The 11,326-nt window shown below is 41.5% G+C and overlaps 1 protein-coding gene and 1 long non-coding RNA gene across 29 annotated transcripts in view; both read right to left on the bottom strand.

The window, feature by feature from the left end:
• Positions 1–263, bottom strand: part of CD44 (CD44 molecule (IN blood group)) — a 67,215-nt gene extending 66,952 nt beyond the window's left edge. For 14 of the 26 annotated variants that reach the window (XM_083425289.1, XM_083425296.1, XM_083425300.1 and 11 more), the window contains exon 1: positions 4–262. In XM_083425289.1, the coding sequence (XP_083281415.1) occupies positions 4–70 (67 nt within the window). In that variant the 5' untranslated portion in view covers positions 71–262. Of the gene's footprint in view, positions 1–3 lie in introns of all 26 variants that reach the window. The other 12 variants (XM_083425297.1, XM_083425299.1, XM_083425304.1 and 9 more) reach the window with 3 other exon arrangements.
• Positions 264–2,084: 1,821 nt separating this feature from the next.
• Positions 2,085–11,326, bottom strand: part of LOC310681291 — a 32,998-nt gene continuing 23,756 nt past the window's right edge. The window contains exons 2-4 of one of the 3 annotated variants that reach the window (XR_014513206.1): positions 4,058–4,195; positions 3,170–3,469; positions 2,085–2,338 (exon numbers count right to left, since the gene is read on the bottom strand). This is a non-coding gene — a long non-coding RNA (uncharacterized lncRNA). The remainder of the gene's footprint in view (positions 2,339–3,169; positions 3,470–4,057; positions 4,196–11,326) is intronic. The other 2 variants (XR_014513207.1, XR_014513208.1) reach the window with 2 other exon arrangements.

The raw sequence follows: 11,326 nt of genomic DNA, 5'->3' as shown, positions 1-11,326 counted from the left end.
TACCTATCCGGGCTAAAGAAAGCTGCAACAAGTAAAATCCAACAGCTGCACCCAACCAGACCTTGGCCATTGTTTCCTCTCTTCGAGTTAATGTGTAAAAGTCAAGGAGCTCCTCTCTCCCTGCCTGCACAAAGGAGGGGCAGGAAGCAAAAGGAAGGAGAAAAAAGGTCCCAGGTCTTGTTAAGACTGCACGGAGAGGCTGCGTCGGAAGTTTGCTGCAGTTTTTATTCCAATTCAAAGTAACTGAAGGAGTGACACAACAGGGAGGGGAGCGGAATCAAAAGTCACACCCATCTTGAAACAAAAGTGACTAGGCAAAAAAGGGGAGGGGAGAAGGCTACTACTTATGAGTAAGCAGTTACCAGCAGCAATTAGTGGAGGCTCCAAATGTCTTTTACTCATCACAGGGAAGCCTTACTGGAGCAGCTGTGCTGGGAATTGTCTGCAGTTCTGCTTTGCTTAGCAAGGAGGAGAGAAGCTGCCCTCAAAGACCTAAAGTCTATACAAAAGATCCGGAATAACTGAGGCTTTAATATATACGTCCGTTTTAATATATATATTTTTCCTTGTGAATTGACAGCACAAGGTAGAGAGTTAAAACAGAGAACGACATTTCTCTGTAGGTTTGCCAGTAATCCTGACCCAGTCACTTCTGCAGAAGACATAAGAGCATATAATTTTATTTTTAATGTTCTGCTAAGAGCTGCTTGCACAATTCACAGACGTGAGCAAGGGGAGAGGGAGGCCACTTTTCTATCATTTATACTTTTGTGCTCTGTGGAGGCTAAAATCCAAAGTGAACATCAGCGCATCAAACCCATGGTGAAATGCGCCTACTCCAGAAGTGGTTACCTCTCACACATGTTATTCTAGAATCGATGGATACTGAGTACCCTCCCCCATGTGGTTCACACACAATCTGGACTAGGCATCCCCAAACTTGGCCTTCCAGCTGTTTTGAGACTACAGTTCCCATCATCCCTGACCACTGGTCCTGTTAGCTAGGGATGATGTGAGTTGTAGTCCCAAAACAGCTGGAGAGCCAAGTTTGGGAATGCCTGATCTAGACTCTCTGAAAAGGCTTCTTGAGCAACTAGCTTCATTCTGAAATTAAAAACTGATTGCATTGCATTGAGTTCGCATTACCCTACAGTGTGTCCATCTGAAAACATTGCATTGGAGGTGCTGGGGGGGTATCCACACCTGCCCAATGACATTGTGAACCGAAGTGCAGTGGTACCTCGGGTTACGTACGCTTCAGGTTACATATGCTTCAGGTTACAGACTCCACTAACCCAGAAATAGTGCTTCAGGTTAAGAACTTTGCTTCAGGATAAGAACAGAAATCGTGCTCCGGAGGCGTGGCGGCAGCAGGAGGCCCCATTAGCTAAAGTGGTCTTCAGGTTAAGAACAGTTTCAGGTTAAGAACGGAGCTCCGGAACGAATTAAGTACTTAACTCGAGGTACCACTGTATGCTTCGACTACTGCAATGCGCTCTACGTGGGGCTACCTTTGAAGGTGACCCGGAAACTATAACTAATCCAGAATGCAGCAGCCAGACTGGTGACTGGGAGCGGCCGCCGAGACCATATAACACCGGTCTTGAAAGACCTACATTGGCTCCCAGTACGTTTCTGAGCACAATTCAAAGTGTTGGTGCTAACCTTTAAAGCCCTAAACGGCCTTGGTCCAGTATACCTGAAGGAGCGTCTCCACCCCCATCGTTCTACCCGGACACTGAGGTCCAGCACCGAGGGCCTTCTGGCGGTCCCCTCACTGCGAGAAGCCAAGTTACAGGGAACCAGGCAGAGGGCCTTCTCAGTAGTGGCGCCTGCCCTGTGGAACGCCCTCCCATCAGATGTCAAAGAGAACAACAATTACAAGACTTTTAGAAGACATCTGAAGGCAGCCCTGTTTAGGGAAGCTTTTAATGTTTGATGTATTGCGGTATTTTAATATTATTTTGGAAGCCGCCCAGAGTGGCTGGGGAGGCCCAGCCAGATGGGCGGGGTATAAATAATATATTATTATTATTATTATTATTATTATTATTATTAGAATCTGAACTTATGACATGGTTTATCTCTGTAGATCATGGCATAAGAATAAGATTGACATCATTTAAACATGACATGCGGTTCTCCATCCTGACTTGGTACAAACCTGGTACTGGACTCCTCTCTGGAAACACTTCACACCTTCAGAAGGTCAATACATGCAAATCCAGTTGCTAGCAGTTCAAACTCCTGACAAGACCTTCAAGCTAATGGTGGTACAGGAGGCAGACAAAGAGATGGCCAGGTTCAGTTAACTGCTCGCTAACACACTTCTTCCACCCTTTTGTTAAGCAAAACACAGAGAGTGAGAAGCAAACAGGATAGCAGACAGTTTTTAGCCATTTCTCACTAGGATGAGCAAGGTGAGAAACAGGCAGGAAATGGGGGGAGGGGAGGCAGCAACTGCTCCTCTCAAAGCCCCTACCTTCCCCCTTGGAGGCATGAGCTAAGAACCCCAGCATTTGTAACAGCACACACACCTGATTCACTTTAAGGACAGATATATTCTTCCTTCTCATGTCTTGCTCTTAGCGTGGGCCCTGCTGGCAAAATTGCCACACCCACATTTCTGTAGGCTCTTCAGCATAGGGAATATTTCACCCTTCAGATCAAGGGTGTGGGTGGGTGGGTGGGTGTTGTAGGAGTTGCTGCCTGCTTAAATTGTAATTGTGAAGTCTGAAGAAGCATTTCTATATTCTGTCTCTTGTATTTCATATAATAAGCCAAGCTTTTTTTATTCCTTTGGTGTGAGAAGTTCTTTCGGCATAAGGTTTAGGGTTACCGCATATTCATAACAAGCACACTTCATAACTCCAGCCAAAGATCCTAAACCTCTCAGCAGTGTGTATATGAGTGCTTGGACATGTATGTGGGTTCAGACTGCAACAACGTTGTGGGTGGGCGGATACCAAGATTGCTGCCCTCATTCACCCAGGGCATGTGCAGAGACGAAAAGGCATGGATCATCCAATCAAGGGGCAGGTTTCAAATGCACACAAAGTAACCACAGCCACCCTTGTAGATCTAACATCAATCTAAATTGAAAACAACATGCTGAGGACGAGCATAAGCAATTCCAGACAATAAAAATGAAATAAATGGTGCTACAAACCTGACTAGTGTGTACACAGCCACATTTTTTTTTAGGTAGATATGTGCCATAATCCACTACAGACGTTACACCTGAAAGAGCCCTCCCAAAAGAGGAAACGTTAGTTACTTATGCATCCTCTAGCCTAATTTTTGCATCATATCTGAAGCTACCCTCAAGCTGAGAACAATTGATCCAGACAGCATAAACAAGAATTTCTGTACTTCTTCAATTATTACTGACCTAGGCTAAGGACAGGAGTTGGGGCCGTATTACCCTTGAAATCATTTGAAGATTTAAGGTGAGTTCAGATGTGAGTTCCTAACAAGGCAAAAGTAAACACGATGTGAAAGATCTATGATCACATAGCCCATGTTTTGGGGTGTTTAAATTTTTAAAAATACAGCTGCGGAAGACGCATATAAAGCTCATTTGTGCCGTTTTCTTAATTAAAATTAAGACCTCCAGGTATAGGGCGGTGTATAAGTTGAATAAATAATAATAATAATAATAATAATAATAATAATAATAATAATAATTTGCCCCCAAACCTAAAATTTACCTCTCACTATATGTGCACTATATACTCGGGTGGCGCTGTGGGTTAAACCACAGAGCCTAGGGCTTGCCAATCAGAAGGTCAGCGATTTGAATCCCCACGACGGGGTGAGCTCCCATTGCTGGGTCCCTGCTTCTGCCCACCTAGCAGTTCAAAAGCACATCAAGTGCAAGTAGATAAATAGGTACCGCTCCGGCGGGAAGGTAAACAGCATTTCTGTGTGCTGCTCTGGTTCACCAGGAGTGGCTTAGTCATGCTGGCCACATGTCCGGGAAACTGTACGCTGGCTCCCTTGGCCAATAAAGCGAGAGTCGTCCACAACTGAACCTAACGGTCAGGGGTCCCTTTACCTTTATATATGCAGGGGAAGCATCCAAGTGCCATGCATGGACAGCTTCCTCAGCACAATGATCTTGATAAATCTGGAATTTGTAAGTTATGGTGTAAAAATCCAGTTCTGTATAAATTCTGTTCCAGGCAAATAATAACTGAAAGAAGAAATGCACTCTAGTTAATAGAAACTCAAAGTCCTGTCTGCACTTAGCTTGACTCTCTTCTACTGAACATGTCAAACTTGAGAGTGAACTGGCCTAGCATTCATCAGGTTTTTGACAATTGGACTGCCTATATGCAAGCAGGTTTAAAAGGTACCCAAGTATCGCTTTTTAAAAACCACATGTAGGGTTTTTTTTTTACATATAGGTTTGTTCTGTGAACCGCCCTGAGACCTCCAGGTATAGGGCGGTATGTAAATTCAATAAATGTAAAATGTAAATGTAAATACAAATATACGATTTTATTGATTTCCAATACATAACAATTATAAAAAGAGAGGGGAAAAGGATACAAGGTGGGATTTCGTTTTTGTTTCCAAAGTTCACCTTTCAGGACCTAAGTGTATCTAAGAATTTTACTGTGACTAAAAAGGATGCATTAATAATGATCGTACCAGATATTACTTCATTTCCCCCCCCCCACCAAGGCCCAGAACATATAAATGTTTATAACGCCCTAGAAAATAAAGAATGCAGTGGTTTTCATAATAAATTTTGTCCAGTAGCTTCTAGCTGGCATCCATTTTTATTGATTACTGAGATTTTGTTTTTATTTCAAATTTGCTTAGATTTGTATCTATGTAAAACTTCATATATGTTGGTGAAAATAATAAAACACGAACTCAAAGAAGCACCTGAGATATGCAGCGTAGATATACTAGGATAGACATTTGCCCCCATTTGAAGGGTTGCTTGGTCCAAGTTCAGTTTAAAAATAAAGGCCAGTAAGAAGATTGATGTTACTCAACAAGAGTTCACACCTTGACAGGAGGTACACAGTCAACTAGTCAAAAATCTTCCTCAATATGGTGAGAAGATGCATTGTAGTTCCATCTAAATGACAGCATTTCTTCTAAATCAGCATCTATACATATAATATGCAAATTCTATGCAAATCTGTGTTCTCTTTCACCCTCTTTTTTTGGTGGTGCTGTTCCTCCTTTTTGGCAAATGTGGCTGTCCTAAAATACAGGCTTAGCATATGGGAAGAGGGTAGTTTTGCGCAAGTAACTCTCACGAGATTACTCTGCCATGGCACTGCTTGCCAATTTCATGAGCGTCTGGCCTGCTTCCTATATTAGGTTTGTTCACATCTGCAAATGAGCCCAGATTGATGCTTCTTTTGTTGTTTTTCTCTGTGCCTAGATTTTATTTTCTCCACTAACGGCTTGCATGGCACAGCAAAAATGCCCTTTCTTTGTGGCGCCAAAAGCCTTCCATAACAGAATGTGTGCTCTGAGCTGGTTTGAGCCAGACAGTCCGTTTTGTTTGCTTGAAGGCAGAGAAGTCTATTGGAAAGCCAGGCATCCATTTCTACTCCTGCCAACCACTTTGTTCCCACGTGTAATTTATGGGCTGTGTCCTGCAGAGCAGCAAGGAGGTGAACAATGGCCTCCAGTAGTTTATGTTCAAAAAGGGAAACAAGCAATAATCCTGCACAACCTCCACATCTTCCAGTTTCCTTTCTTACTGAGCTTACTGAGTTTGCAATTAATACTGGAGGAAACCATTTCAACAGCTGTTCTTATATCACCCCTTTAAATTTCCTTTCAATGTAATGAAGTGTGGGCCAAAGGATGGCTCTCCGGCCATCTCACACAGCTTACAAACTCAGCACATATGCAAAGGCATTTTGCCACTTCCTCAATCACCTATTGTCGCATCCCTTACGATGGACTACTTTGTGTTTGTAAATGGTGTTCTCCAGAAATTATTAAGCATGCATGCACAACACAACTGATAAATGACACCCGTGTATCAGGCTGCAATTGTTACCAGGGAGTAAATCCCATTAAATTCCTGAAAACGCATATAGGCTTCCACAGCAATACGATAATCCTGGACACATTTCCCTGGAATTTAAGTCTGTTCCACACAATGGTACTTACCTCCAAACGCACAGAGGATTGCATTGTAACTGTAACTTATTATGGTTGCCTGTCAATGACATCCTTTTTCACATGCTGCTTTCATGTTATTTGTTGAAGCCAGCATTTAGTACCTTCTACTTGCCAAGCAGAGCTTGTGCTTTACATGTAGAGTAATTGCTCCCATGAAACAATCGTGAGTCATGGCGGCAGGGAGAGTATGTGTACAAATTCAACAGGGCTTAGTTTCCTGGTTGCTATTTTCTTAGTGTTGTTAATAATATTATTTTCAAGATCATGCATGATATAGTACTTTGTGAATCCTATAATATGATTTTTGGTGTAATTCTGATAGTTAGCTTATTTTTAGCTTTTTTGTTAATAGTGTTTCATAGATGGTAATTGTTCATGGTTTGTAACTGCTCTACAGACAATTTGCTAATTATTCTATATGATTTATGCTGTATTTGTGATGCTCTGTTACACTAATGTTAATTATTTTATGTAAGCCACTTTGGGATTCATTTGAATGAAAAGCTGTATAGAAATATCAATCAATCAGTCAATAGCAGAATGGCAAGGAAACTGCTGAAGAACCTTCAGAGAGACTGCCAGTCACAGTACACAGAACTAGGTTAAAAGAACTAATAGTTGGACTCAGCATTGGATGTTATATGCATTTTGGAAACAAAAGTCATTATTTCCTCTTGTAAACATCATTCATGAATGGCACTGTGTACTTTTATTTTGTACACAAGCATTGGCTCACAGCCAAAGAACAAAAGAACATGAAGCAATCTAAAATCCAAAATCTGTTCTGGAGAAACTGACTAGATTACTATACACTGGTACCTCGGGTTAAGTTCTTAATTCGTTCCAGAGGTCCGTACTTAACCTGAAACTGTTCTTAACCTGAAGCACCACTTTAGCTAATGGGGCCTCCTGCTGCTGCCACGCCGCCGGAGCCCGATTTCTGTTCTTATCCTGAAGCAAAGTTCTTAACCTGAAGCACTATTTCTGGCTTAGTGGAGTGTGTAACCTGAAGCGTATGTAACCTGAAGTGTATTTAACCCAAGGTACCACTGTATAGTGCAGAAATAAAATGTGTTTTCCACTGTAGGTCCTCGGAGAAGCCCCTGACTTATCCCTCTTTCCCCCAGCAATTGCTTTGAACCTGCCACAGAAAAATTCAAAATGAAACTCTAACAGTAGTGGGCAAGTCCCCCCCCCCAAGGAACACATTCGTCATCTCTTGGGGACCACATAACCGCTGAGAGTGGGGCGAGAACCGGTGAGATAAGGATTGTGGCTAACTTATGTGTACACCACTTTTCAAACCAGTGGTTGAAGCACACTGCATGCAGGGTAAACGGGGCCTTTTAAACAGCCTTACTCTCGAGAAAGTGTGCAAAGGATTGCAACGTTAAGCTTTGTTTCAGCTGGTAAGTAGAAAAAAGGGGTTAAAACCAAAAAGCTCCACAGGAGAGATGGACTTTAATGGGTTTTTTTTGGGGGGGGGGGTGTTGTTGGATGCTGGAGACAAAGAAAAGACTTTTGGTTACCTGCTGAAATCCAAAGCAACCTGAAGCTGAAGTATATTCTTACAAAAAACAAAGCCAGAGGAAGTAAATTCTTCTTAGATTCATGTGTGTCTTTTACTGATTATACAGTATGACTGGGTGCAACTCCATTAACTATTACAGCTTTGTTTATGCCACGTGCCAAAAAATGCAAGAATGATAATTCAACCCCCTTGTTTTTGTTATAACACTTCGCTAGACTATACACAGGTTGTGTAGAAACAGGCACTGTAACAGATCTCCAGCATGTGACCCCAGTGTAGGAGGAAAGCAAACGAATAACATTGTATGTTTAGAGAAAATAATAGGCATCCACTTGTTTCCACTGACTCAGGTAATAACTGGTTACATGCAGTGTTGAGTTAAATAAAATACAAGTGACTCATGTGATGGACAGAATAAGATTTTAAAAAAGAATTTGAATATGTACTTTTTTTTACTAAGAATGTTGGTACAAGGAAAACAACTAGCCCTTTTTTGTTCATGCTTGTGTGTGTGTGTCTATCTATCATCTATCTATCTATCATCTATCTATTGATCTGCGTTTCTGAAGTCTGCAAAAGATTTCAGAAATGCACCCTCATCCTTTGTTTAGAGCATGGGGGAAGGGATTGTGGGGGGAGGTCGCTATGCCATGTTATTTTGAAAAATCAAATACAATATTTTTTAATAAATACACCATTCTTTCCCGGAATAAAAATCAAAAGTCTGCCTTTTCTATGCAGGCAAATCTCCAAAATTTTAAGTTATGCACTGAGAAGGAAATATAACATGAATTGGAATCATTATTATTAATAATAAGTGTTTTCGGTTACTTGTTACAAAAAGCATCTCCAAGAGATTTTTTAACATAAATAGAAATAAAAACACATTATAATAGAAACACATTGACACAAAAACACATGCAGGTCATAAAAAATACACAAGGCAATCTTTCATAGCAGCAGCAGCAGAAAACGTCAGCAGCCCACTAAGAGCAGATAGCAACATTATAGTCCACCCAAAACCTGGGAAAAGGGTAAGTTTCTACCTGACTGAAAAGATGTCAACAAAGGTGCCATGTAGACCTCACTAGGGAGGGTGTTCCATAACAAGGAGCCACAACTGAAAAGGCCCTTTCACTTATATCCCTTTCCCATGATGAATTCAAAGCAAACTGTTAATGCACATATATGCACACACATAAACACCCTACAAATACAAAAGCTCATAACCTAGAAAAATTATTATTACATTCTTTGCTCTGAAAAACAGTCAAGTACTTAGCCAGCACCAACATTTCAAGATAGTGAAAACAAAGCCAACACCAAACTTCTGAATCCCTGGCTAGAAAATAAATGTTATAACTGGTGACAGAAACACAGAATCTCAGGTTACTGTACATTACCTGATCTTTCAGGTAATGGAAGGAATGTGTTTACCTTTTGTCCACCATGTAGATGACCTAATATATGAGCTGAAGCTTCCACACACCTGATCATGCAAAGACCTGTTGACACCATTGTTCTTCTGTTCCCTCTATTTGAAAGATATAAGATAAAACAGGGCTTCTGTGCAATTGGACCTTCACATAAAGCATGTGACATCACTAGCATAGTAGTATACAAGGGAAGCAGATGCTGTGGTCTAAACCACTGAGCCTCTTGGGCTTGCTGATCGGGAGGTTGGTGGTTCAAATCCTCGTGACTGAGTGAGCTCCCGTTACTCTGTCCCAGCTCCTGCCAACCTAGAAGTTCGAAAGCACACCAGTGCAAGTAGATAAATCGGTACCACTGTGGCGGAAAGGTAAAAGGCGTTTCCGTGCTCTCTGGCTTCTGTCACAGTGTTCTGTTGCGCCAGAAGCAGTTTATTCATACTAGTCACATGACCCAGAAAGCTGTCTGTGGACAAATGCTGGATCCCTCAGCCTGAAAGCGAGATGAGCGCCACAACCCCATAGTCACCTTTGGCTGAACTTAACCATCCAGGGGTCCTTTACCTTTACCTTTACCTTTTTAGTAGTATACAAGGAGGTGAACCATGCAAAGGAGCTTATGAATTGGGACTGAATCGCTAGCATCAGCTTCTAAATCCTAAATCCTTGTATACAATTTTGGGTAGTGGTGTTCAGACAATGAACTGCTCTCCATAGGGGAGATTTACTGGTTCAATCACTGCTCCTTTCACAGGGCAGTTAAGACATGTTTATTTCAGCTCAGCATTTTGCTGCTGTGCCGAATATGATTCATTTTGATGCTTCTCATGACAAGTTGTTTTTTATGTACTGTTTCTTTGTTACTATTCTAATATGTGCTTTCGTGACTGCTACTTTATATTGTTTTATTGAAACCTGTAAGCCAAAATTTAGAGAGATAATGAATTGTCCGAAATGTTCATTGATACCCAGCAATACCACAGATACGTTGTGAATTGTCATTGATTTCGCAACAGCAAATTTACATGGAAAGAATTCTGCTATTTATGTCTGCACCTTAGCTCTGCGTGTATGTATAATGTCAAGATGAATGGTGTAGACAAGGTTGGTTAAAGGTCAGCTGAGTCAGCGGCAGCACCAGGTGTTCAGAAACAGAACAGGCACCTATGAGAATAAATCAAACCTAATGTAAGGCCAAGAGCTGTAATTCAGGGTCAAGACGTCTCATGGGATCAAGGTCTAGTCAGGGGGCAAAAACAAAAACAAACCCAAAAGCTGGAAGAAACAAACACGGGGTCTGGAAGAAACCAGAAGAGAAACTAGGCACTATTCAAGGTACGTATTGCTTTTAATCACCCTAGATGTCCATACATTGACAGATAACTCTCCCACCCTAATTTCTATGGTAATCTCTGCAAACCTAATTTTCTAACCTTCTGGAGGCAAATCAAGTGCTCTGTTACCGAGCAACATGTTTATCACTACGACCTTGGCGCCTGACACTATCCTTTTGAGAGGCTATGGAAAGTTGTGGTGCTTGGTAAATTTTATTATCAAAATAAGCTGTTTTCGGAAACAGACAAGGTCCATTTTTACATCTAGATGGCGTAAAACACCTCTTGCCTTTGGATTTCAGGACAGAAGTGTATTCCCCATCTGCAAACTGCCCTGGGATCCTTGGATAAAAGGCAGTACATAAATTTAATAAATCATCATCATCATCATTTGGGGACCGAAAGAAGAAACACCTTGGAGGAGCCATCTTGGACACCAGGATGGTGGAAAGATGGGATTCTCATTTTTGAAACAAACTCACATCCTTTGTGGTGAAGGATCTCCTTTGCATACAGCATGTATGCTAGTCAACTAAGGCAGGGACTGTGGGCCCATGTTATATTGCTCGATGGTTACCTGCACTACCACTGGTACACAAATTGAGTAAACACGAGCAGCAGGTAGCTCTCATTAAAAATTGGCACCATATCTATCAAAATGCTTTCCTTTCTAAATGAGTACATTTGGGAGGAATGAGGTAGGTGTACTTATAAATGCTGGAATACTGGCCATCTGCCAGTCCAGGTAATTGCATTCTAGCTAAACAAACATTTACCTTATGTTTTATATTAGAGATGTTGCTGTTAAAATGAATCATGTCGGGTAGCTACAAACCTCTCCTTTAGAAAATGCTATACTTGATATGTGA

Source organism: Podarcis tiliguerta (genome assembly GCF_965153285.1).
Source record: "Podarcis tiliguerta genome assembly, chromosome: 1".
NCBI classification, from domain to species: domain Eukaryota; kingdom Metazoa; phylum Chordata; class Lepidosauria; order Squamata; family Lacertidae; genus Podarcis; species Podarcis tiliguerta.
This window is presented reverse-complemented; position numbering and strand designations above follow the sequence as displayed.